At 41.9% G+C, this 27,701-nt stretch overlaps 1 protein-coding gene across 3 annotated transcripts in view; it reads right to left on the reverse strand.

The window, feature by feature from the left end:
• The window catches only part of LOC149459701 (solute carrier family 23 member 1-like), a 71,226-nt gene that overhangs the window by 15,565 nt on the left and 27,960 nt on the right, over window positions 1-27,701 (reverse strand). For 2 of the 3 annotated variants that reach the window (XM_089680662.1, XM_089680663.1), the window contains exons 3-8: window positions 24,581-24,738; window positions 13,321-13,480; window positions 10,246-10,427; window positions 7,526-7,649; window positions 5,642-5,798; window positions 2,046-2,299 (exon numbers count right to left, since the gene is read on the reverse strand). In XM_089680662.1, the coding sequence (XP_089536788.1) occupies window positions 2,046-2,299; window positions 5,642-5,798; window positions 7,526-7,649; window positions 10,246-10,427; window positions 13,321-13,480; window positions 24,581-24,738 (1,035 nt within the window). The remainder of the gene's footprint in view (window positions 1-2,045; window positions 2,300-5,641; window positions 5,799-7,525; window positions 7,650-10,245; window positions 10,428-13,320; window positions 13,481-24,580; window positions 24,739-27,701) is intronic. The other variant, XM_089680664.1, reaches the window with a different exon arrangement.

Below are 27,701 nucleotides of genomic sequence, written 5' to 3' on the forward strand. Positions count from 1 at the left end.
ATTGGTTTATGTGAAAGTTATAGTGTTTACAAATGGCGGTATAGATACTGGGATTTTTTTTCTACTAGTAATGGTGGTGATCAGTGACTTTTAGTGGGACTGCAGAGGACATTCTGACACTGGGGGGGAACTGACTTGGTGTCACTGACATCCCCACTGACACCCATACAGTGATCAGTGCTAAAAAAAAAGCACTGACACTGTACTAATGGCACTGGGCAGGAAGGGGTTAATATGAGGGGCGATCAAAGGGTTAACTATGTGCAGGGAGTGTTTTACTAGGGGTGTGTGCTTCACTGTAAGCACACTGCTCTGGATGACTGTGCTCTGCACAGCTATCCAGAGCAGTGTGCCTGAGCCGTAAGGGAGGAAGACTGTTAGTAAACAAAACAGTCCTCCTCCCTATCGGAAATGCTCGGAAATCACCGGGCGCCGGCGGGTAATTACTGGCCGGGACCCGGTGATTGACAAACGCGAATGCTATGCAGAGCCAAACAAAGCAGTGTACTGGAGCTGACAGGGGAGAGAACTGTATTGTTTACATACAGTTTTCTCCCCCCCCCCGTTGGTAGTACTCGGCGATCACCGGGTGTCGGTGAGTAATCACCGCTCAGGACCCAGTGCTTGTGAGCCAAGACTGCAAATAGTGGTGTGGGTAGGATGCGTGCCCCCTAACAGGAAATGCAAAATCACATATATATATATATATATATATATATATATATATATAAACACGTGATTTTGCGCACCCCTGCCACCCTGTAGTAGTATTCCTGCTATAGAGTGGCAGTAAAGCGGTTAACTGACTTCATAAGCAGATCAACAGTTCACACCTTTGATCTACACCCAAGTGAAATGGTAAATGCAATGTAACAATGCATTTGTTACACTGTATTGCTCAATGAAACTTGTAGTAGACTATCTGCAAATGTCATTTTATACAGAAGCAGCTGCATTTTGATAGCTGCTACTGCTGTGTAATACAAAGAAGTTACCAGCTGTCATTTTGAACCCCGGTTATTGTCAGTAATAGTGGTAGTGGGCACTGTGGTAGGGGAAGAGGAGCAGGACGTAAGCTGTATCCTAGAAACTTTGTTGACATTTTTAAAGACGTACCGTATTTATTTTGTTGAAGTTCAAATCCTCAAGTGGTTAATTATTGATATGTAGGTGCAGATACAAAACAGAGTTTTGAAGATTGGATTCGGATCAAACCAACCCAAATGGTATATCTCCATTTTTTAACAAATTAACCCTCACTTCCTGTCTGATGACGACACTATCACCAGACAGAAAGTGAAGGAAAATCTGCAGCAGAAACAGACAAATAAAAATCTGACGGATTCCAATTTGCCCCTCCTCTTTTAAGGAAAGCCATTTTTATTTCTGGCCATGCTGCTGTTAGAGAATTCTTCTCACTTCCTGTCTGGTAAAACGTGAGCAGGACAAGAAGCCATGAGAAGTCTCTATGGCAGTAGAAACCTGCAGGAGTTTTTATCCTTCCTCATTTTATCCAAAACTAAAGAAAAAAAAAAGAAGTTTTGGCTTGAGATTCATTTTAATGCCTAACCTGGTGGGGAAGAGTCAACATTTATTCAGTTTTTTCAGTCCATGACGACATTAGTGAGATTTTCCTGTCATTGTGACACCTATATAAGTAATGACATTAGCGTGTGTCACAGGGATAGCTAGGTATAGAGGGCACTAAAAAACAATTTTCAGAGGTTTTAACTCTTTAAGCCACTAAAATGTGTCCTCATTGGAGAGACTTCCCATCAGTTTCTGTTTTGACAGGAAGTGAGAGGAAATCTCCCCCAGTAAGGGCACAACACCAAAAAAATCCCCTAACAGATGCTCCACTCATTTGGCTGGAGCTGAGCTTTACATCCCATTATGAAGCAGTTAACCATGGTAATAAGTAATGGGATCTGTTGTATCTCTTGAATAAAACCAAGAAAGCATTTGGCATCACCTAATATATTTGACCATCTTCATGTCTACTACTGTGCTCTGGTATCTGGCTTGGTGATGTCTCTTACACCTACCCTTGTGATTCCCAAAGCACCAACGTTCTCGCTGTATGATGTGGTGCCATTCCCGGTGCCCCAAGCTCCAGCCAGCAGGCAACCAATGCCTTCTATACCAATTCCTCTGTTGATGGCATGCTTGGGAGGAGGAGGTGCCCCCGAAAGACGAGCACAAGCATAGTAATCACCCACTGACTCCACCATGGATGAGACAACTCCAGCCAAAATACCAAACACTCCTTCCAGACTTACGGTAGGCATGCCCCACTGACCTGAAATACAAATAAATAACAATCATAAACCAAACTGTTGAGTTAAAAAAATGGCACTCTGAATTCTGGAGGTTAGGTGAGGTTAGTAACCACATTGGTAAAGTCTTAGTTAAAATTTATCACTAACAGCCATGTGCTATCAGTACCTTAAAGCAGCAGAATTCTGGAACTCTGAACATTTGACCATGGAGCAAAGATGTAAAATTTCTGGAGGTTTTTAAACCATGGGGAAGAAAAAAACCCTGTTTTTTTCCCTCAATAAAGAGGCATTGCAAAGGTGGAGAGAAAGGATAGCAAATGACAACAGTTCTTTTTATAATTTGTGATTGGCTGAGCCTGGGATACCCGCACTCACTTCCCCTGTTAAATAGAGCTGTCTATGATTCTCAATGGTTTGAGAAAGGAGCCAATAGAAGCTCTGAAATGCATTACCATAGAAACAAGCCCACCCCAAGCATGACATCACATCCTGCCCTGCAATCCACAGTGGCTCTTCTCACTTCCTGGAACATTGGACTTGGTTTCCTTGCTGTTTGCTGTCCCAAGCAGCTCTTCCTGTCGATGGCTTCCATCCAATATGGCATTGGTGCAGATAAGCTATTTGATTTCATATTGCTGTGAGTTTGCATTTGGCTTTTTTAATCGTAATAAACCAATTGATGCTGCACTTAGCTGGCACCCCCTTGTGTTTCTTTTTGTAATTTCAGAGATTTGTTCCTGTTTCAGGTGAAGCTGCCTACTGAAGTGTGACACCCTTCCTATGGGATTTTTATGAACATTTTATGAACTACCTATGTTATACAAGCGTATCTTCACATTTATCAATGGGGGGTAGAGGCTTACTTATGTGGATGGTGTATTAGCATTTGTTTGCGCCACAATTTCATTTGTTGTTTGTGTATAGGTAAACATTATGCTGTGATGGTGGAGAACATGAATTGGAATCATTTAAAGGTTATAAAGATAAACTAATTTGTCAGACAAATGTACCCTCTTACCTGTCAATTAAGGCCAGAGCAGACAGAAACTATCTACTGTATCCCAAAGATCACCCAACTGTAGGAGGTACAAGATGGAGCCCACAGGCAAACTCAACTGGAGCCTTTCCCCTGTAGTTCCCCCTAGTGGCAGATATGCACATTTCTCTTGTTTGAGAACTGCATTGAGAAGTACAGTGTTACTTGAATTCTATTCCATGATTTGCTTGTCTTCAAACCTTTAATTAAAATGGTTCTAAAGGCTCAAGGTTTTTTACTTTCATGTATCCTTTGTATGAAGGTAAAAATCTTCTGTGTGCAGTGGCCCCCTCAGACCCCTCCCCCCCAATCGTTACCTAAGCCCCCACCGATCCAGCAACGTTCTCGGCTGTCTAGAGACTCTTTCTGCTACTTGACTGAGACAGCAATGGGAGCACATTGACTCCCATTGCTGTCAATCGCAGGCAGTGAGCCAGTGAGGAGAGAGCGGGGGGTGGGGCTGATATGCAGCTCTATGTGTCTTATGGACGCATAGAGCAGTGGCTCGGGGACAAGCATGCAGCGGTGCCCCCAGGGCAAGCGGCTTTTCCTGGGTGCACAGCTTGAGGGGAGAGACCCAGAGGGGACCTGAAAAGAGGATCCGGGCTGCTCTGAGCAAAATCACTGTACAGAGCAGGTAAATATAGACATGTTTGTTATTTAAAAAAAAAAGCAAAAAACCAAAGCTTTAGTGTCACTTTAACCACTTGCCCTCCAGAGGATTTACCCCCCTTCCTGGCCAGGCCATATTTTACAATGCAGCACTGCGTTATTTAACTGACAATTGCATGGTCATGCAACCCTGCACCTAAATGAAGTTTATGTGCTTTTTTCCCCACAAATGGAGCTTTCTTTTGGTGGTATTTGATCGCCTGCGAAGGTTTTATTTTTTGCGCTATAAACAAAAAAAAGACAAACTATTATAAAAAATCTTTTTTTTACGTTTTTCTATAAAACGTCCATTAAAAAAAATGTAAAACTTACATTTCCTCATAAATTTAGGCCAAAATGTATTCTGCTACATGTCTTTGCTAAAAAAAAATCCAAATACATGTAAATGAATTGGTTTACATTAAAGTTATCGCGTCTACAAATTACTGTATAGATACTGGAATTTTTTTTTTTATACTAGCAATGGTAGCAATTAGCGATTTATAGCGGGACTGCGGCAGGGATTCTTTCACTGGGGGGGGAACTGACTATCTGTCACTGACATCCCAATGACACTAATACAGTGATCAGTGCTAATAAAAAGCACTGACTCTGTACTAATGACACTGGGCAGAAAGGGGTTAACATCTGGGGCAAACAAAGGATTAACTGTGTGTTGTGTGCTGTGTTTTACTATGTGCTGTGCTTTACTATATAAGCACGCTGCTTTGTATTGCTCTGCTATGCAGAGCAATACAAAGCAGTGTGCTGGAGCTGACAGGAGAGGTATCTGCATTGTTTACATACAGACCTCTCCCCTGTCAATGATACTCTCTCCCCTGTCAAGGGTGCTGGCGGGGAATCACCAGCCGGGATGCGGTGATCAACAGCTGTAGCCTCCAATGGTGGCATGGGTAGGGCGCGAGTAGGGCGAGTGTGCGAGCCTTCTATCCAGAAATACAAAATCACGTATATATACACGTGATTTTGCGCAGCCCTGCCGCCTTGCAGCAGTAGTTCTACTATAGGGCAGTCAGGAAGCAGTTAAGGTCATCATATTTTATAGTTTGAATACCATGTGATAGATATATTATTTATCATTTTAAAAGAACATAGTCCACAATTCTTTTTTTCCAATTTTTCCAGAAAAAAAACAGCTTTGAAAAAGTGGAAACACACCTTTTTGTTCCCCCAGTTTTTTTCCAGGCTTTTCCATCTGTACCCTGGAGAGAAAAAAGTTGTTTTACAGAACAGGGTGTGGAAATATTCTTGGAGTTCCACTTTATATCTGCATGTAAATGATGTAGGGTCTTTTTAATACTATGGTTAGAGATAAAGCCACATAGGATAGGGAGATATTCTACTACTTGCAACTCACCTCCGGTTAGTACTTTAGTCAGCCCCTCCTCAATCTAACATGGCCGACAACAGAGATCAATAGGCTGCACAATGGAAATGCCTGGGGGTCTCCACAGATATGGAAATTCAAAAGTCTTTCAAGCCTGAAGGGTCATTTATATGAGGAAAGTGTCCCTTGATGGTTTATTGGCCTGTTAAATAGTTGACTTTACTTTGATAACATTCCTTAGAATTTAAACAATCCTGTACATCATTCTGGATTTAATAAACTGTACAAAATAAGCAGGTTTTCTGCAGCTTGTGTTAGTGATGATACCTGGGTAAGGGAAGCGGAACCACGGGGCAAGAGACACTACATTCCCTTTCACATCTGTTCGAGCTAAATACCCATATGTTTGCGGATTGGATGGAAAGACATTGGTGATGGTCAGGATATAACAAATCAGCCAGGAGATTGAGATGCCAAAGAGGACCTGTGCAAAAGTGACAAGAGAAAGGAGTCATTGGATAAGCTCCAGGACTATTCTAAACAAGAAAACGGTACAGAATGGCCCAGAAGCTTACAATTTACAGTCTATATGTATGTGCAGGAATTGGAAATCTATACACAGAATTACTTTTGGATGAATTGCAATAAAGTTATTATGTTTTATTAGTATTGTACTTAGAACTATAAACCCTGTTTAATGCTCTCTCTTTTACAGTTCATGCTCCAGGGGTTCCTAGTGCAGTTCAGTTGATATATAACTTAAAGGAACAATAAATTAGAGGAGAGTCGTTTGTACTACTATCTCTACTGTTGTATTGCTGTCTGTGTCCCAGATTGGTAGATACACCACCTTAGTTTACCTTGGTGACCATCATCACTTAGACAAAATATGATGGGTAATTCAAAATAAGGGGGAATCTTTCAGCGGGGATACCTGTTCCAGTGACAATTGTCTAAGGGCCAGTTCACACCTGAATCACCCAGGAACGTGGTCCCCGTTCCATTGTGATTCCGTGCAGTGCGATTTTCCACCCATTCATTTGAGTGGTCTGAGATTGCCCTAGATAGCACCAAAATAAGCACTTTAAAAATGCACTGCAACCAGATCGCATGATACTGTGAAGCCATGCAATCTAGTGCAGGCAAACACACTGCTTTTGCAATCTGCACTTGGGGTTTCATGAACATCCCCAGCAGATCGCACACCTTGTGTGTTTTGAACGCGCGGCAGGAAATGCTCACAGAACACAGGTTTCCTGCACCCTGTTCGGGTGTGAAGGAGCCCTAAGAGGAAATTCCCTTTAATTTGCAAATACATTTTCTCTAACTTCCTATTGCATCATCAGGACAGAAAGTGAAGGGAAATATCCCAACAGGACACAGATAGTAAAAAATATACTGACAGGAGTTTTGACCCTTCCCTATTCAAAAAAAAAAGTTAGGGCTTTACATACGTTTTAATATTTTGTACTAAAAGATGTTCCTTTTTCCCCTCTAAGAAAGATGGGAGGTATGTCTATAGGTGCTATAAAGTATATCTAAATTTGAAAAAAAAAAAAAAAAATTTTTCAGTTTTGAATAAAGTAGGTAAAGGGTTTAAAACAGAAGTCCAGCCAAAAATAATAGATAAAAAAATGAATGGCCTATTAAAAGATAAAATAAACCAGCTTTTGCTGCAGTGTTCAGCTTCATTACACATTTCCCCTACAGTCTTTTTTTTGGCTGCTAGATATCCTTAAGCTGATAGTCTGAATTATTTTGCCCACTTCTGTGCCCGGGTCACCCTGAGCCTGTGACTGGACACTGAAAGGAGAAGCTGCACAGTGGTGAGCTCATCTCCCTGTCATTCCTTCCATGTCTGCTATGAGCATGCTTCTTGTCAGCGCATGAACTGATCGACTCCTTGTAATGTTTCTTTCTCTTGCATTCCAGCCCTGCTGTACAGGTACTGCAAGAAACATATGCAAGGACAGATTCAGGTACTTACACTGCTCACATTAAAAAAAAAATAAATGTAATGATGTATTAATGATCACAAAAGTTCAATACTTTTTGTCTTTTTATTTGCCTGAAGTTCAGCTTTAAACTCCAGTTGGGGAACATTTGTTTTAATGTCCGTATTCCATTGTGAAAACTTCCAAGAAAAAAATGTTCTGTAAAAAACAAAAAAGTTGAGGACATTAATAAGCTTGCATGCAGATTTGTATTTACCGGGAAGATCTGGAAGATGTAGGTCCTGGAGTATTGCCACTTTCCATTACTTTTAGAGTAATAAGGAAATGGTAATGGAATATCCCTCAGGTACTGAGAGAACAGTACTATGAAGAATGTGGTCCTGAAAAGGAGAATGAAAAGAGCAAAACAACAAAGAACAATGCTGCAAATTAGAAAAAAAAATTCAAGGCAAATTTTGAAAAAGGCTTTCCTAGAAAATGAGTAGAAATCAAATAAATAAAGCCCAACTAAAGCCAAAAATGGATATGCAGTCAGACATTGTACTAACAATCTCCACTGTCCTGTTACAGCAATTGTAGATGGTGCATAACAGTATGACTGGGACCAGACCCAGTGCACTCAGTAATCAGCACTATCAGCAAGTAAAAGACCTTGTCAGGCATGCCCCCTTCTCTTCTGTACAAAACTAGCCTGTGTGAAGACACCTGTGATGAGAGGTGTGGATGTTAATCAGCTCTGCCAACGTATATTTTAAGTGATTTCCAAGCAAAAATCAGTCACAAATCATAATGTGCAGAGTGCAGGACTATTAAGGAACAAAACGGTGTGAGCTTTTAATTGGGCTTCAAAGGGTAAAGCAACCTGTGTTTTCATGAGCTGCAAGTCAAGTTTGTTGGGTGACATTCTAAATGATTAACATGTGCATGGTGTGTTATTGCAATGCATAAGTGTGAAGATCACACAGTTTTCATAAACATTTGTTTGCCAGAAAAGGCATTCTAAATCTAATTTTTCCTTTTTTAAAGCATATGTTCACTTTTGCTGAGAAGGAAAAAAAAGCAACCCCTTTGTGATCAATGTGCTTTGTTGCAGATTCCTACCTATTTCTGTTCTATACAATTTTCAGCAATTTAACTTTCCCCCTAGAGGATTCACCCCCCTTCCTGACAAGGCCAATTTTTTTGTTATGGTGCTGCGTTATTTTAATTGACAATTGCGCGGTCATGCAATGCTGCACCCAAATTAAATTTACGTCCTTTTTTCCGATGAATTGAACTTTCGTTTGGTGGTATTTAATCACCTGTGCGGTTTTTATTTTTTGCGCTATAAAAATGACTTTTTGCTATTAAACATATCCAGTAAAAATATTTTAAAAATCAAACATCGTCATAAATTTCGGCCAAAATGTATTCTGCGACATGTCTGCTAAAAAACACCCCAATACGTGTAAAGTAATTGGTTTACATGAAAGTTATAGCGTTTACAAATGGCGGTATTTATACTGGAATGTTTTATTTTTTTGTTTATTGTTACTAGTAATGGTGGCAATCAGCAACTTACAGCGGGACTGCGGCGGGCATTCTGACACGGGGGGAACTGACTTGGTGTCACTGACATCCCCAGTGACACCAATACAGTTATCAGTTCTAATAAAAAGCACTGACACTGTAGTAATGACACTGCGCAGAAAGGGGTTAACATCTGGGGCAATCAAAGGGTTAGCTGTGTGCTGTTTTACTGTAAGCTGTGTGTGTGTGCTTCACTGTAAGCACACTGCTTTGCTTGGCTCTGCTATGCAAAGCCATGTGAAGTAGTGTGCAGGAGCTGACAGGGAAGAGAACTGTATTGTTTACTTACAGTTCTCTCCCTCCGTCGGTAATGCTCCACGATCACCGGGTGCCGCTGAGTAATCACCAGCTGGGACCCGGTGATTGACAGTCAAGGCCGCGAAAAGCTTGCGCACCCCCATCCGGAAATGCAAAATCACACACACACACATATATATATATATATATATATATATATATATATATATAATTTTGAGCACCCATGCCACCCTGTAGCAGTATATCTGTTATAGGGTGGCGGGAAAGTGGTTAATGAGGAGAGTTGCAGTATCGGCACCCTTTTAGTAAACATGCGTTAGGATGTATCTCACCAAAAATGATATTCCTATTGCAGGGTATGCCTAAAGTTATAATTACAGTATTTCAAACATTTTATCAGCTGTAGATTGAAATAGAAAGGTAATTTTAAAAATAGCTTGAGCAGCAATTGAATATTCTGTACTCATTTTTTGTTAACACAAGTGGAGTTTTAATTTAAAACCAGTAACCCGACATCCCTAATCTCAAAACTAAACTCAGCAGATTATCAATTGGCTAACAGCTTGTGTACTGTCTATCAGATTATTATGTTGAGTAGGGAGCTATCTGTTGGGTGTTCACTGCAATTGCAGCTTATTTTTTTAATTTTTTTCACACAAGAACAGGAAGTATATTGCAGTTTTGTTAGTAAAGAGATTCCACAATTCACTGCAGTGTCATTTCAGTTTAAAGAGGAACACACAAGTACAGCTCTGCTCCTTTTTCACCTTTGATACTCATATGCTTGTAGATCTATTTATTGTTTGTTAAAGTTATGATATTTATATATAATTTGCACTGTTATGCATATGTGGATTTGAAGGTAGGCTTCCTGCAAAAGAAAGGTGTTCATTGTATGCATTTGTAAGAGACAAGTTTAAAAGCATATTGTAACCTCTATTCACCTGATTGTATTGCAGTTTCATGGAACTATTCACAGAAGTAAAATTTAGTTTTGGAATGAAACAACGCTGCTTCTGTCAGTTTTGTTAGCTAGCTGTGGGCTAACCGTTCGTAGGACAGCATAGCTTGTATAAGTGTACTCAGTGGCTTACAGGTTCCTGCAAGCCTACATAAATCTAGCCTAATCCATATACGATTTTCACTCACATGGCTGATATCCCCCAGTGTGCCCCAGCATCATAGCCAGCAGACTCAAAGAGAGGCAGTGCGATTAGCATGATAGTAGGTGCGATAGTCAGTGGTCCAATGAATCGCATGAGGTAGCCAATCAGACCAGAAAACCCAATGAATATTTGGAAACAAGATGCGACCATGATGGCCCCCTGAACCTGAAAAAGTTGAAACATGGGATATAAGGAAGAGGAGAGAATGGGAGAAAAAAAAGCTAACAGGAATGTCTATGGCAGCCCAGCTGTATGTAGTACAGGATAAAGAAGAAGAACTGTACTGCCGTTACTGCTCTTAAAATCTTCATTTATTATAGAAACAGTGCAGGAATCTCAGATACAGTAAGTTGACGTGTTTCAGCCTACACAGCTTTAGTCATAATAATATGACATGAAACCACAAAATAAATAGTGGTGAAGGCATGGACTCCAACCATTAATTCACTTAACAAACACATAACTCCAAATGCATGACAGCTGAAGCAACCAACTTAGTGTATATGCGTAAACCACCATCCGGAACAAACACACAGATAATACAAAAAATGGGAATTAAAAATCAATAACATAAAAACGATTTGACTATATAACTGCATATTCATGAGGGGACAGGAGAAAATAAAAACTCTACAGACAAAAGTCGTTACAAAATGGATGTTGCTGGTTGAACAAAAAAAGTGACCCAATTCCCACATCCACACATTCCAGGTGGATGGGGGATTCGCTCCCGCTGTGCTATAGTATTCTGATGGTGGGAAGACTTGTTCACCATCATAATAGACTGATCAGCTCTGCCGGCTCTAGCCAGCTACAGCCGACAGTACTGTTTGGGCGGCATTTATCTGACAGGCTGGTTGTATACAAGTCAAATCGATAGATCGACTTCTGTACAACCAGGGTGCCCATAGAGGACTGAAATTCAGACGGTCCCTGCTGAGCCAGCTGAATTTTGAACTATGTAAGGCCAGGTATAGCACATGTTCTAATTGTATACAGGATTATCGGATTGTGAATCAATGTACATCAGAGGCATCTGTACACAATTGTATACAATTTATGTACAGTGAAGGAAATAAGTATTTGATCCCCTGCTGATTTTGAATGTTTGCCCACTCACAAACAAATGATCAGTCTAAAAATCAAATGGTAGGTGTCAGGGGCGGACTGACAACTCATGGGGCCCCCGGGCAATAGGGGATCATGGGGGCCCTGTGTCCTTGCCCACACTCAAAAAAAGCCTATGAAAAGGTACCAAGGGCATCTCATGGGGCCCCCTACTGACCCCGAGCCCTTGGGCAGTGCCCGAGTTCCCAAATAGTCAGTCCGCTCCTGGTAGGTGTATTGTAACACTGAGAGACAGAATAGCAACAAACATAGGTCTACAATTTTGTCTCTGACATCCTTGGACAGCTCTTTGGTCTTTGCCATGGTGGAGAGTTTGGAATCTGATTGTTTGAGTGTCTTTTATACAGGTAACAAAATGAGATTAGCAGCACTCCCTTTAAGAGACTGCTTCTAATCTCAACTTGTTACCTGTATGAAAGACACCTAGTAGCCAGAAATCCTGCTGAATGATAGGGGATCAAATATTTATCTCCCTCACGAACATGCAAATCAGTGCATAATTTGTTAGACATGCATTTATTTAGAATTTGTTGTTGCTATTCTGTCTCTGTGTTGCAATACACCTACCATTCGATTTTTAGACTGATCATTTCTTTGTGAGTGGGCAAACATTCAAAATCAGCAGCGGATCAAATATTTATTTCCTTCACTGTAAATACTATCTAGCTTAAAGCAGTGACAGTGCGTCGCTGGAAGGCTTTGTTTTAAGGTAAGTTTTACATAATGTGCTAGTCTGCTATGCATACTAGCACATTATGACATTACCTTGCAGGAGATTTTTTTTTTCTTTCCTACGGTTTACTACCGCTTTAAAGCAAAGCATAAAGTAGTAATCCACAGCAAACAGCCTTTTTAGGGTACATACACACTGGACATCCTAGAGCGCAGGAGGTGTTGTTTTCATTAAAACTGCTCCTGGTGTTTGTTTCTGGCAACAAAAAAAAAACTTGACGCTGGTAAACGCGTGTGCCGCATCTACACGTGTTTACCTGCGTCAAGCGCTTGGGCATTTATTCATTTCATTGGCCAGAATAAAACTTTATTCTGGCCATTGAATTGAAAAAGTCCAAATGCTAAATGCGTTGCATGTTTACATGCATTTTTGTTGCGCTTGGCTTTTTTCTGTCAAAAGACACAATTCCTTGTTCTGGAGAGGAGCATTTTACTGCCTCTAAACTCTGGTAAAAGCCTATGTGTGCATGGACACAGACTTTTATTGAGTTGAGTTCAGGGGCTCTGGCAAAAAAATGCCAAAAACCCCTAAACATGCAGCAGAAGTGTGCATGAGGCCTAGGCTACAGGAGGCTCACTGCTGACTGATCACAGTTCTTCAATGGATTTACTTATCAGGCCTCCTGGAAGAATAACAAATATTGGAGATACTGTAAGTGTCCTGATATAATCATGAAACATGAATTGTGGATATATCACTTGTCTGTCATGTTGACTCTGTGAAGATTCTCTGCATGCCCCAGGAAATTGTTTTGTAGGTTAGTCAATGATTTATTCCAAATTACCCCAAGAAGGATTGTAGGAATGACCGAAGACAACACAGAGTAGAAAAACATTGCTAAGAAGGCTGATAATATTATGTAAGAGTAAAGATAGGCATTCATTGGCAAACATTGGCCACATTTGGCCAGTTTAGTAGGGACTGGGTGAATTTCAATTAGTGTATGAGCACCCCTGGATGACAGAAGTCGATTGATTGACTTCTGTTGAAGGGACATGCTGGAAATTTTTTACCTTGGTTGGTGCAGCTGTGACAACACAATGTCCTGGTATGTGTGGATTTGTGTGTTTTATTTTTTGTTCAGCCAGCTGGTTGAATGAAGGAAAACTAACAGTGTGTAGCCAGGTTATGCAAAGTCACTGGACTAGAACTCAAGGATGTTTTTTTCATGATAAAAGGTGGAATGTATAGTTTTACCTCCCTTATCCTTGACTGCCAAATGTCAATAAATTCAGGAGACGTGGCATTCACTAAACTGGCATTCTGGGTCCACTCTGGGCATCTCCACCGTGGGAGGGACAGCATGGCGAGGGAAGGCGTTAGGAAGGCAAAAGTTCCTCCTTGTAAGATCGGAAGTCTGCAGAGGAAAAGTCAGAGAAAGAAAAAATATTTCACATAGTTAGCCAAAGCTGGAAGATATAAGGAGGGTGACATCACCAACCTCTTTCCTAAAATGCTAATTGTTAGGGTGCCAATAAAATTTGGTCAGTACCTGGCGTGGTTCATTTATGCAGTGAGTACAGTAAGAAAAACATAATTTCCTACTTGTTCCAGGTCTGCGGTTTAAAGGATAAGTTCACCTTTGGGAACGTTACATGTTGAACCTGTTTTTAGGGTGGAACATGTAACACGTTCCCAATGCTGCAGCCCCCACCCAATTTACCCCTTCCCTGTGGCAGCAGTATGGGGAGAAGTTTCCCGTACAAACTGTCACTTTTTGAATAGAGAGTGGCTGTGCAGGACTCTGCCCACACAGCAGTGTCATTCATTCACAGAGTTCTGTGAATGAATGAACTACAAGTCCCAGCAGCCTTTGCAGCTGTAGGCTTGCAGTTCTCAATGAACTACCATGGCGCTGTGGAGCACCATGGCAGTTCATAGATTCTTCCTGTCTGTGTATCTGCGCTCCAGCAAGCAGATATACTGACATGTCTGCAGGAGACCTGCATTGCACCAGCGAATTGCTGATCACTGATGCAATGGTTTACAGGGTCCTGCAACCAAAAATAAATAAATGCACATTTTTTTAACTGCAATTTGTTATTTTTGGTCAAAAGGTTAACTTATCCTTTAAAAACGATTAAAGCCATTAGATTAGTATGCAAGCTATATTATAGCAAGCCTACATCTTACCACAGCAAAGATTTCCATTAGAGGTCCTTCAGAGGTGACCTCTATCCAGATATGTAGGACACACATTAATGCAGCACTGTAATCATTAACACATAATTTCATGTATTTTTGAATGCAGTGTAAGAAATACCTGAATGTGATCTGGTATCTAGTAGTCTCTGTACAGTTCAGACTGAAGTGGGAAGAAGCTGCACAAGGAACCAATCAGTAGTGCAAGGAGGAGGAGAGAGCAGAGTGACAGGGGGGATGAGCTCATCAGTCTGTTGTTTCTTCTTTCACTCTCCAATCAAAGGCTTGGGGGTGGGGGGACACAATATCTGTAATTGCTACTTAACCTCCCTAACGGTCTGATTATGTCAGTATTTCTGTGCTCAAAGCGGTACATTTTTTTGCATGGAAATATGTATTTTTTTTATTGTAGGCCTGTAATTTTTAGGAATAACTCACTGAAATCTGTCCGAACAAGAGTCTAGTAAACATACCGGGAGGTTAAAATTTGAAACATGAAATCATAAATTATAATTTAATAAATAATCATAAAAAAATAATAATATAATAATAATAAATTTAATTCAATAATATAATCAAACCAAAAACACTGAAATTTGAAATATAGCGCCAAGTTCGCACATCGCTGAGCAAAGTCGCAAAATCATTTTCAGGGTCTGATATCGAATTTACTCACGAATCATTATCACTCAATTCTGCAAGTGGTTCTGATTTACTATCGCTGTTCTCTAGCTGATCTAAAACCGCTTTTGATCTGAAGGGAAACTTTTTGGACGCCATGAACATTTCTCAGTTTCCAGGCAGAAAGAATAGTAAAAATGCAGGCAGGGCACAGGACAAAGCCCTAGGGACAAAATGTATGTGAAATGGTTTGATACAGTAATGTTTTACTATGTGATTTTAGTGAATGTCACTTTTACAACTTTCAAATTTCCCGCCAGTTCTGTCCCCCGTACGTCCCGACATCGCAGGGGACGGAACCCAGAAGACAGATGCCGGCATCGGCCGAAGGACATTACAGGGGACACTGCAGGGGGGACATCGCGGGAGTGCAGGACAAGGTAAGTGCAGAAGAGATCCTGGAGCAGCGCTGCAGTGTATTCCTGAGTGTAGCTCAGGGTTACCGCTTGTGGTACTGAAACTTTACCCCGAGCTACACTCAGGAATACTGCCAGGGAGGTTAAAGCGGAGCATCAGATCCTAATGTAAAAAAAAATAAGTCAGCAGCTACAAAAACTGTAGCTGCAGAATTTTAATAAGCAGACACTCACCTGTCCCTCGATCCTGCAGTGTCCTCACCACTTCTGGTTTCACCGACTGTCCTCTCTCCCCAGTGCTGGCATCTTCAGTGTGGGCACCCGGCTGTGACAGCTTGCGGCTTCAAAGCCGGGTTCCCAATGCGCATGCGTGAGTAGTGCTGTACCATAGTCTTCTGGGACCTGTCAAGTGTCCCAGAAGACTTTGGGGAGGGAGGACAAATTCCACTTCTGACTGCCTAGATCGGGTGTCGGCAACCCGCGGCTCCAGAGCCGCATGCGGCTCTTTTACATCTTTGCTGCGGCTCCGGAGCACACTGCCCACCAGGTGGTCGGCAAGCTGCAGATCGCGAGCCACATGCGGCTCTTCTGTGTGCCGGGCGCCCGCTCCCCTCCCTCCTCAAAAATCCGGCCCGCGGAGCGTGGAACATTGGCTGACAGGATGTAGGTGGGGCAGCCAGGATGTAGGCGGGGCAGAGTGACGAACTCCTCTCTCAGTCCGCCCTGAAGACCAGAACGGCGCGGGAACACAGCGAGAGGAACGCGCGGAGCAAAGGTAAGTGAATTGAGACAATATGGGGGATGAATTACTATGTGGGGGATGAATTACTGTGTGGGGGATGAATTACTATGTGGGGGATGAATTACTATGGGGGATGAATTACTATATGGGGGATGAATTACTATGGGGGATGAATTACTATGGGGGATGGATTACTATGTGGGGGATGAATTACTATGGGGGATGAATTACTATGTGGGGGATGAATTACTATGGGGGAAGAATTACTATATGGGGGATGAATTACTATGGGGGAAGAATTACTATATGGGGGATGAATTACTATGGGGGAAGAATTACTATATGGGGGATGAATTACTATGGGGGAAGAATTACTATATGGGGGATGTATTACTATATGGGGGATGTATTACTATATGGGGGATGTATTACTATGGGGGATGAATTACTATATGGGGGAAGAATTACTATATGGGGGATGAATTACTATATGGGGGATGAATTACTATGGGGGATGAATTACTATGTGGGGGATGAATTACTATGGGGGATGAATTACTATATGGGGGATGAATTACTATATGGGGGATGAATTACTATATGGGGGATGAATTACTATGGGGGAAGAATTACTATATGGGGGATGAATTACTATGGGGGAAGAATTACTATATGGGGGATGAATTACTATATGGGGGATGAATTACTATGGGGGATGAATTACTATATGGGGGATGTATTACTATATGGGGGATGTATTACTATGGGGGATGCATTACTATATGGGGGAAGAATTACTATATGGGGGATGAATTACTATATGGGGGATGAATTACTATGGGGGATGAATTACTATGTGGGGGATGAATTACTATGGGGGATGAATTACTATGGGGGATGAATTACTATGGGGGATGAATTACTATATGGGGGATGAATTACTATGGGGGAAGAATTACTATATGGGGGATGAATTACTATGGGGGAAGAATTACTATGGGGGAAGAATTACTATATGGGGGAAGAATTACTATGGGGGAAGAATTACTATATGGGGGATGAATTACTATGGGGGAAGAATTACTATATGGGGGAAGAATTACTATATGGGGGATGAATTACTATGGGGGATGAATTACTATATGGGGGATGTATTACTATATGGGGGATGTATTACTATGGGGGATGAATTACTATATGGGGGAAGAATTACTATATGGGGGATGAATTACTATATGGGGGATGAATTACTATGGGGGATGAATTACTATGTGGGGGATGAATTACTATGGGGGATGAATTACTATATGGGGGATGAATTACTATATGGGGGATGAATTACTATATGGGGGATGAATTACTATGGGGGATGAATTACTATATGGGGGATGAATTACTATGGGGGAAGAATTACTATATGGGGGATGAATTACTATATGGAGGATGAATTACTATGGGGGAAGAATTACTATATGGGGGATGAATTACTATGGGGGATGAATTACTATATGGGGGATGAATTACTATATGGGGGATGAATTACTATGGGGGATGAATTACTATATGGGGGATGAATTACTATATGGGGGATGAATTACTATGGGGGATGAATTACTATATGGGGGATGAATTACTATATTGGGGATGAATTACTATGGGGGATGAATTACTATATGGGGGATGAATTACTATATGGGGGATGAATTACTATGGGGGATGAATTACTATACGGCGTAGCTACTCAACGTGGTTCAGCTCCGCCTCGCCATGAGTACAGTGCCTGGTGACGTCAGGCCTCCTGTGTGCGAGGGGGAGGAGTGACAGAGCCAAAACCAGCGTGAGCTAGCGTTGAATGAGCGTGAAGAAGAACACAGCACTGCGCGGGAGTGAAGAACAAAAAAAGGTAAGTTAATTTAACGTTTTCTATGAAAAGTAGTTCTGAGGGGGGTTAAAAAAATATTAATAGAAAAGTGACAATAATATAATAATATATTTATAATTTGGATTACATTGGGCCCTCATATTTACCGAAGGCTATGATTGTGATTATGACGATACACTGTGGCCCTGATTAACCCTTTGCTTACTGGGCCCTTAAACCCCCTTCATGACCAGAGCGCTTTTTGCGATTTGTCGCTGCGTCACTTTAACTAACAATTGCGTGATCGTGCGACGTTGTACCCAAACAAAATTGGCGTCCTTTTTTTCAAACAAATAGAGCTTTTTTTGGTGGTATTTGATCACCTCTGCGGTTTTTATTTTTTGCGCTATAAACCAAAAAAGAGTGACAATTTAGAAAAAAATAACATTTTTAAATAATTGTTTGCTATAATACATATCCAAAAAAATATTTAAAAAAATGTATTCATCAGTTTGGCCGATATGTATTTTTTTACTTGTTTTTGTTAAAAAAAAATCGCAAGCGTACATTGATTTGTTTGCGCACACATTGCCGCATCTGCTGATTTATGGCATTTTTATTCTTTTTTTTACCAGTAATGGCGGTGATCTGCGATTTTTAGCGGTACAGTGGTAGTGCGGCAGACATATCGAACAATTTTTACACAGGTTGCAGGGAAACGAGGGGAGGGGGTGGCTGGAACTTGAGGGGGGTGGGCATAGCAAATTTTGGCATGGGCCCTGTGATTTCTACTTACGTCGCTGTTTTCGACCCCGTGGTAGGTCAGCCATGGATAAAGGCAAGAAGAGAAAAATTTCTGAAGAAAACAGAGTGTTTAATGATACATGGACAGAATCATTTGCATTCTCTACTGACGAGATTGGTTTACCAGTATGCTTAATATGTGGTGAGAAATTAGCAAACCACAAAAAGTCCAATGTTGCAAGGCATTTCCAGAATAAACACACAGCCTTTGCTGAAAAATATCCAGATGGAGATGAGAGACGAAAAGCCGTTGCAGAACTTATGAGAAAGGTTAATATGAGCAAAAATAATTTCAAGAAGTGGGTGAAGTCTGCAAATTCCACAACATATGCTAGTTTTGTGGCCGCTCAGGAAATAGTCAAGCACGGGAAGCCCTTCACAGATGGAGAGTATATAAAAGAAACATTCATTAAGATTTCGGAACATCTATACATGGACTTCAAAAACAAGAATGAAATTGGACAGAAAATCAAAGATATGCCACTCTCTGCGAAGACTGTCAAAGACAGAACCCTAAAAATGGCAGAAAACATTAGCAAACAGCAAATTCAAGACATTAATTCAGCTGTGGCGTACTCCATCGCCTGTGATGAGTCCAAAGATAAAGGTGATATTGAACAAATAGCGCTGTTCTGTCGATATGTGAACTCTTTTGGGCCACAGGAAGAACTGATTGAGCTGATACCACTAAAAGACCAAACAAGAGGTGAGGATATCTGTAAGGCTGTTCTGGACTTTTTAACTGCTAAAAAAATAAACACCAAACACCTGGTCTCAGTGGCTACTGATGGGGCACCGAGTATGAGAGGTGCACAGAAGGGCTTTGTGGCTCTACTGCAGAAGGCGCTTGGTAGAACGCTGCTGTCATTTCATTGCATCCTGCACCAAGAGGCATTATGTGCTCAAACATTTCCGCCAGAATGCACAAAAGTGATGGATGTGGTCATTCAAATTGTTAATAAGATAATGGCAAAGGGTTTAAACCACCGCCAGTTCCGTTTGTTATTGGATGAAGTGGAAAGCATATATTCTGACCTCCTGCTCCACAACAAGGTTCGGTGGCTGTCCAGAGGCGAGGTGCTAAAACGCTTTGTCACATGTTTAGAAGAAGTAAAAACCTTCCTGGCCAGCAAAGAGCTCACCTTTGCTGAGCTGGAACAGCCAGAGTGGCTGGAAAAATTACATTTTATGGTAGACATGACAGCACATCTAAACACGCTAAATACAACCCTTCAGGGGAAAGGAGGCACAGCTCTGCACATGCTGGAAGAGGTTTTGGCTTTTGAGCGCAAGTTGACAGTGTTTATCAAAGATTTACAGAGAGGTACACTGTCTCACTTTCCCTCTTTGAGAGAGTTCAAACAAAGTCATGATACAATCAATTTGGAATATTTCAAGTCTGCAATCACCACAATGCAAAGTTCGTTTGGGAAACGATTCTGTGAGTTCAGAGAGGAAAAAACCACATTATCCTTCCCTGTCATTCCCCTGGCGATCGATCCATCCCTATTGAATATGACTGCATTTGCAGGTGTAAGTCAACCTGATCTTGAGTTGGAATTGGCCGATATAGCCGACAAAGATATATGGGTGTCCAAGTTTAAATGCTTGACCGCTACTCTTGAGGATGTTGCCCGGCAGAAGGCCATTCTGGCACAGAATCATAAATGGAGTGATATTAAAAACCTTCCCAAACAGGACAAACTTGTATTCGAAACCTGGAATGCTATCCCCAACACTTATATAAACATGAAAAAGTATGCATTTGGAGTGCTGTCGATCTTCGGCTCCACATATGTATGTGAGCAGGTCTTCTCCAACATGAACTATATTAAAAACAAACATCGATCACGCCTCACAGATGACAGCTTGCAAGCCTGTGTGAAAATGAAGGTGACGTCTTACAGCCCTGATATGCAGACACTGTGCACTGAGGTTCAGGAGAATAAATCCCATTAACCAGATAAATTAAATATTTTAATTAGCTATTAATGTGCAAAAATATATTTTACATTGTTAAGTGGAAAAGTTATTTTTTTCTTCAGATTGACAGCTAACTGCACGATCCTGTATATAGCATTAAGGTAAGAAACAATATATGCAGTGTTGGATTTGTTTTAAATGTTGCAATGGTTTTGCGGCTCCCAGTCTTTTTTTTCCCTTCGGAAACGGGTCCAAGTGGCTCTTTATGTCTTAAAGGTTGCAGACCCCTGGCCTAGATGGAAGTGGGAGCGGGTACCTGTCAAAATTGGGTACCCGCTCCCCAAATGTGCCAATCCTTAACTGGGAAAATGAAATTAAAAAAAAAATTTAAAAAATGAAATAAGGAAACAGTTTAACCTGCAAAAGAGCTTGTATTCTTGTTTTCTGCTGCAGGGGGAAGTTCTGCTTTAAAGCCTCATCCCCCGCTCCCCATTAAGGATTGGAACATTTGGGGAGCAGGTACCCAATTTTGACAGGTACCCGCTCATCAAATGTGCCAATCCTTAACGGGGAGCGGGGGATGAGGCCTTAAAGTGGAACTTCTCCCTGCAGCAGAAAACAAGAATACAAGCTCTTTGGCAGGTTAAACGGTTTCCTTATTCAATTTTTTTTTATTTTTTGTATTTAGCCATTTGCCTGAAATCCAGCTTTAAACTGGATGTGTAGTGTTTGCATCATGCATGCATGCAAGTAAAATGACATTATAAAACATAAGCAACAAAGCCTAGCATTGTGTACATGTGAACCTGTGACATTTCACTGTATAAGCCATTCCAATCAAGATCATTCATGGCGAAAAACAGTGTAAAATTCAATGTGACATGGTGTAAATACATTGACAAGGATGGGGTAGGAAACAGATACAGGAGAGTTAGGACTCATTTACACTTGCGGTGGTATTCAATGACACTCGGTAAAGCTATCCACAGTGGATCACTTTATAGAGGACAGTTGACAGATGGCTGAGAGGCAATATGTTATCTCCTCATTGGTCGCCTATTTTTGCCACCCCCCCCCGGCAGCAAGTATAAATGTTTCCTAAAACAAAAACGAGTTCCCAGCACTTGAAAATTCTCATCACTTTCTGTCTGGATGACAATGGTCACCAGGATCAACAGGGTGGAGGGTGTATCTCTCCAGCAGGTATAGGAATATAATTCTGGGGGAACAGATGAGTAGGACTGAAAGCCTAGGATTTTCCAGTTGGTATTTATATCCACTAGTGTTGAAGTGGTATTGGAACAGGGTGCTGAATTCTGGGTTGGTGGCTTCTACACACCAAAAGGTTCTCCACAGTTTCCTTGGTTTGTGATGCAACTAAATGGATCTAAGACTGAAATGCCACACCATAGTCCAGATCAGGGGCGGACTGACAACTGATGGAGCCCCCGGGCAATAGGAAATCATGGGGCCCCTGTGTCCCCACCCACACTCAAAACACACCCAAAAAAAGCCTATGAAAGGTACCAGGGCCTCTCATGGGGCCCCCTACTGACCCTGAGCCCTCAGGCAGTGCCCGAGTGGCTAAATGCCTGTGCCACCTCCACTGACCTCACCATAAATATCGGTAACACAATCATCAGTCCATCCCCCCCATGCCAGGGTACTAGGTGTAATCCTAGACTCCCATCTGTCATTCCAGTCCCAGATCCAATCACTGACAAAATCATGTAGACTTCACCTCCGCAATATCTCCAAGAACATCGGAAACCACTAAGCAACTTATTCACTCCCTTGTTTTATCTTGCCTTCACTATTGTAACTCCCTCCTCATTGGCCTACCTCATCGCAGGCTATCCCCACTCCAGTCTATCATGAATGCTGCTGCCAGGCTTATCCACCTTACTAACCGTTCTGTATCTGCCACCCCTCTCTGCCAATCCCTCCACTGGCTTCCCATTGCCCAACGGATAAAATTCAAAACACTAACAATAACATATAAAGCCATCCACAACACTGCCCCAATTTACATATCCGATCTTATCTCTAAATATCACCCAAACCGTACACTCTGCTCCTCGCAAGACCTCCTACTCTCTAGCTCCCTTATCTCCTCCTACCATGCTAGTCTCCAAGACTTCTCCAGGGGGTCACCCATCCTCTGGAAATCCCTACCCCAATCTATCAGACTATCACCTACTCTACTTAACTTTAGGCGTTCATTGAAAACCTCTCTCTTCAGGGAAGCCTATCCCACCCTCTGCTAATACTGGTATCCTCTACGCTTCCAACCACTCCATCCCCCACAGTTTTATCTATTGTACCACTCATCCCTCCCTCCTAGATTGTAAGCTCCAAGGAGCAGGGCCCTCAACTCCCTCTTGTATTGAACTGTATCGTTACTGTATTGTCTCCTGTTATATTGTAAAGTGCTGAGCAAACCGTTGGCGCTATATAAATCCTGTATAATAATAATAATAATAATAATAATAATAATAATAAATGGTCAGTCCGCCCCTGGTCCAGATACAAAATTATTCTAATATAGAATCCGGTAGAAGACTATGTTAAAGAGCCACCATGTTTTGGTGTTGAAGAGGGAACGCACCCCCTTCAACAGAGCTTAAAGTAACTACACTGTATCTGAGCACCACAAACAAAAAAACGTTATTTAATTTTTCACATTCAAGACAAACGCACCCTTCCATGCAATCTCCATGTTTTATTTTGATAAGAAATCACTTTGAAAAACACCCTTATGCATTTTTGGCCGTGGCCATATTAAGAAAGGGCAGATGATTCAGGTATCATTTACTTCCTGGAATCCATCTGCCCTTAGTTCAGGCATGCAGGCAGGAGGATGTGCATAGCTGAGAAAACCCCTCCTTCCCATCTGAAGATTCCTGGGATGTATGAAATCATTTGTCTAGGCATGGGAACCAGGAAGTAACTGAAGAAAAGTAAAAAAAAAAAAAGTTTAAAACAAGTAAATTTGATATATAGTGCTTTCCTATCTAACGCTAGCAGCATAAGAATTAAAAATAATAAATGTTGATTGAGAGAGTGAAGTTCCACTTTACATTTTAGAACACAATGTATACAGACTGGACCAGATTATGGATACAATATATGTGGCATTTTAACCAACTGAAGTAATAAAGCACAGTGTTTGTCAGCAGCTGGTTTAAGCAGCTTGTGGCACATCAATTTCAGATCCATTTAGTGATGTGAACCAGACAGAGGTACCACCCTTCCATGTGCTATCCAAAACTTATGAAAAAGGATTTAGCTATAGATACACTTTAATAAATCAATCAATCAATAAATAAAATAAGTCTGAAAGCAGCAATAAACCCCAAAACAAAAATTTATATATTGCAGCTGACCAATTGTTAGATGTGGTGGCTACATTAATTTCCTTTTTTTTTTTTTTTAGACTTTTTACCTGGTGATCCGGCCAGTAAGTCTGTTGTTTTTCAACTTCCTTTAACAGACCATGCTGTCCAGACAAAGTAGCACAGGGCAGCAACCCAACATAAGTTTATATGAAGACATCTGTGTGGGAGGTGGGCCCTGCCCACCTGCCTTGGCATATGTGCATTTCAGGGCAGCCAGAGCAAGCACCACATCATCTATTTATAGGGTTCCTTAACCCCTTGACGCCGATCGCATACAAATATGCGGCCTCTCGGCGTCTGGACCTTGACGCCGAGCAGACGCATATTTGTGTGCAATTAAAAAATACATATGTGCTGAGAGCGCAAAAAAAAAATTGGCCTGAAATTGGGACAAGCTCCCCAACTTATCACTTTAGGTAGTTAAACTTGGGAAAAAGTATTTTCTACCTGATGATACCCAGATTATCCTAACACACATTACTAGAAAATATTTGATCAGCATTCTCAAAGAACAATACATTAGATAAACTTCCTCTGATTGTCACATTACCTGACCCCAAACAGAACCTGCAGGAGGGTGCAAATCCCCGAGACAAAGAAGATGGTGCTGATCAAGTTACTCTGGGTCAGAGGGTCATGGGTCAAGCACAGGTCTTTGGACAAGATTAGGGGGATGGCGATAATACCCCCCAGTGCTGTCAGGTAATGCTGGAAAAAGAAAAGGACAAGTAAGAAAAAAAATGACATACTTTACGTGGGAGAAAACCCTAACTATAACTATTCCTAAAAATGTTCCTTCCCCTCTCCTACCTATCCTGCCTACCCTGTGTACTTATCCATTATCAATCCACTCTGGTCTGGTCACACAATTCTGCAGGTCTGGCTTGGGAAGCACTCGACAATGGCTGTGAAATCTGTGAGCTACAACATTTCCTATAAGCTCCCATGGCCCAGCCATTGTTGGTGCTCCCTCATCTGCCCTGCAGTAGCTGCTCACTGACACAAGAGAGCCAGACCTGCAGGATCATATGATTAAAAACTGGTAAGTAAAAAAATCTTTTTATTTGGGTTTGTAATTATAGGTGAGGGGGTGGGGGACATTTTAAAAATTAGTTATAGTTAGGGTTTTCTTGCTGGCTCCTGTTTAAATTGGCTCTAGTATGTGAATGGTTAAGGACCTTAGCTTTTAGGGACCTTAGATTGTAAGCTGCTTGAGGACATTTTGTGAATGCATAATATACACTGCTAAAAAAAAATTGAAAGAACACTTTGAAAACACATCAGATCTCAATGGGGAAAAATCTCATGCTGGATATCTATACTGATATGGACTAGGTAATGTGTTAGGAACGTAAGGATGCCCCATCGTTTGATGGAAAGGAAAATTATCAACTTACTGAGGACTGAATTCAAAGACACCCCGAAAAGTAAAAAAATGATGCAGCAGGCTAGTCCATTTTGCTGAAATTTCATTGCAGCAACTCAAAATGGTACTCAGTAGTTTGTATGACCGCCACGTGCTTGTATGCATGCCTGGCAATGTCGGGGCATGCTCCTGATGAGACGACGGATGGTATCCTGGGGTATTTCTTCCCAGATCTGGACCAGGGCATCACTGAGCTCCTCAACAGTCTGAGGTGCAACCTGGTGGTGTTGGATGGACCAAAACATAATATCCCAGAGGTGTTCTATTGGATTTAGGTCAGGTGAGCATGGGGGCCATTCAACAGTATCAACTGCTTCATCCTCCAGGAACTGCCTGCATACTCTCGCCACATGAGCCCGGGCATTGTCATGCACCAGGAGGAACCCAGGACCCACTGTACCAGAGTAGGGTCTGACAATGGGTCCAAGGATTTCATCCTGATACATAATGGCAGTCAGGGTGCCATTGTATAGCCTGTAGAGGTCTGTGTGTCCCTCCATGGATATGCCTCTCTAGACCATCACTGACCCACCACCAAAACGGTCATGCTGAACAATTTTACAGGCAGTATAACATTCTCCACGGCTTCTCCAGACCCTTTCATGTCCGCCACATGTGATCTCAACTGTGAAAAGCACAGGGCACCAGTGGCAGACCTGCCAATTCTGTGTTCAATAACAAATGCCAATCAAGCTCTATAGTGCCGGGTAGTGAACACAGGGCCCACCAGAGGACATCGTGCCCTCAGGCCACCCTCATGAAGTCTGTTTCTGATTGCTTGGTCAGAGATATTCACACCAGGGGCCTGCTGGAGGTCATTTTGTAGGGCTCTGGCAGTGTTCATCCTATTCCTCCTTGCACAAAGGGTACCGGTCCTGCTGACGGAATAGGGACTTTCTACAGCCCTGTCCAGCTCTCCTAGTGTAACTGCCTGTCTCCTGGAATCTCCTCCATGTTCTTGAGACTGTCCTGGGAGACACAGCAAACCTTCTGGCAATGGCACGTAATAATGAACCATCCTGGAGGAGTTGGACTGCCTGTGCAACCTCTGTAGGGTCCAGGGATTGCCTCATGCTACCAGTAGTGACACTGACCCTAGCCAAATGAAAAACTAGTGAAAAACAGTCAGATAAGATGAGTACGGAAAAAATGTCAGTGGCCTCCACCTGTAAAACCACTCCTGTTCTGGGGGTCGTCTCATTGTTGCCGGGGTCGTCTCATTGTTGCCCATCTAGTGCATCTGTTGTTAATTTCATTAACATCAAAACAGCTGAAACTGATTAACAACCCCCTCTGCTACTTAACTGACCAGATCAATATCAATATTTTATTGACTTGATGCTATAATCTCATTAAACAGTGTTCCTTTAATTTTTATGAGCAATGTATATGTAAAGTGCTGCGTAAATTGATTGCGCTAGCTCAAAAAGTACTGTAATAACGATATAATAAATGTTAAAGTGTATATTTTTACCTTTGCAGTCATTTGAGAAACCCGCACTATGTGCTTCCCTTTATACAGCATATACACTGGAAATACATTTAGGGTGATTTTAGCCTTATTTGTGCACCTTCACAGAGACAGTTGAATACCATTCCTGATGCTTTTTTAATTTGCAGTTACATTTTCAGGTTAAGTATGTGGGAGTCTGCTAACTCCTTCTTCTTGGTTCAAGCAGTACTGATACACATTGGCGAAGCATCAGGGGTTGCATTTGCGACCCTGCCCATGCCCTAGGCAGCCACTGCAGGTCCAGTACAGTGATTCTGCACTGAACCTGCAGCAGCTGTGTACCAGAAGTCAGATACCTTCCGCTGTGACTGCCCCAGTTAAGCAAGCATCAGAGACTTGGGAAGGCTCCAGTCAGCACTTTCTACTACTCTGTAGCTAATCAGGGCTTCTTGTGGGACTAGGTAGCATTGCTACTGCTCTCTCATCTGTGCTGTGTACACAGGGGAGCTGGACAGGGCGGCAGACTAGTCCAAGATCTTAGGAATGGGAGTCTGACGCACAGCTTCTTTTTGGAATGCAGAGATCTCCACTGTGCACCTGAGCAAGACAGCATCAGCTTTAACCCTTGCTAAGCTGAGCAGTAAGCTAGTGCAACATCTCAGCAACTGATGGCTCATATTTATGGGGACAGTGTGCAAGTGCAACAAGGCAATGTGTAGGGGGAGAGAGGAGGAGAGAGGTAAAAAGTACAGGAGGAGGCATTGTGTACAGGCATTGTGTACAGGATGGGTG

Source organism: Staurois parvus, unplaced genomic scaffold (genome assembly GCF_062004578.1).
Source record: "Staurois parvus isolate SC_StPar_1 unplaced genomic scaffold, SC_StPar_1.0 ptg000249l, whole genome shotgun sequence".
Classification (NCBI taxonomy): domain Eukaryota; kingdom Metazoa; phylum Chordata; class Amphibia; order Anura; family Ranidae; genus Staurois; species Staurois parvus.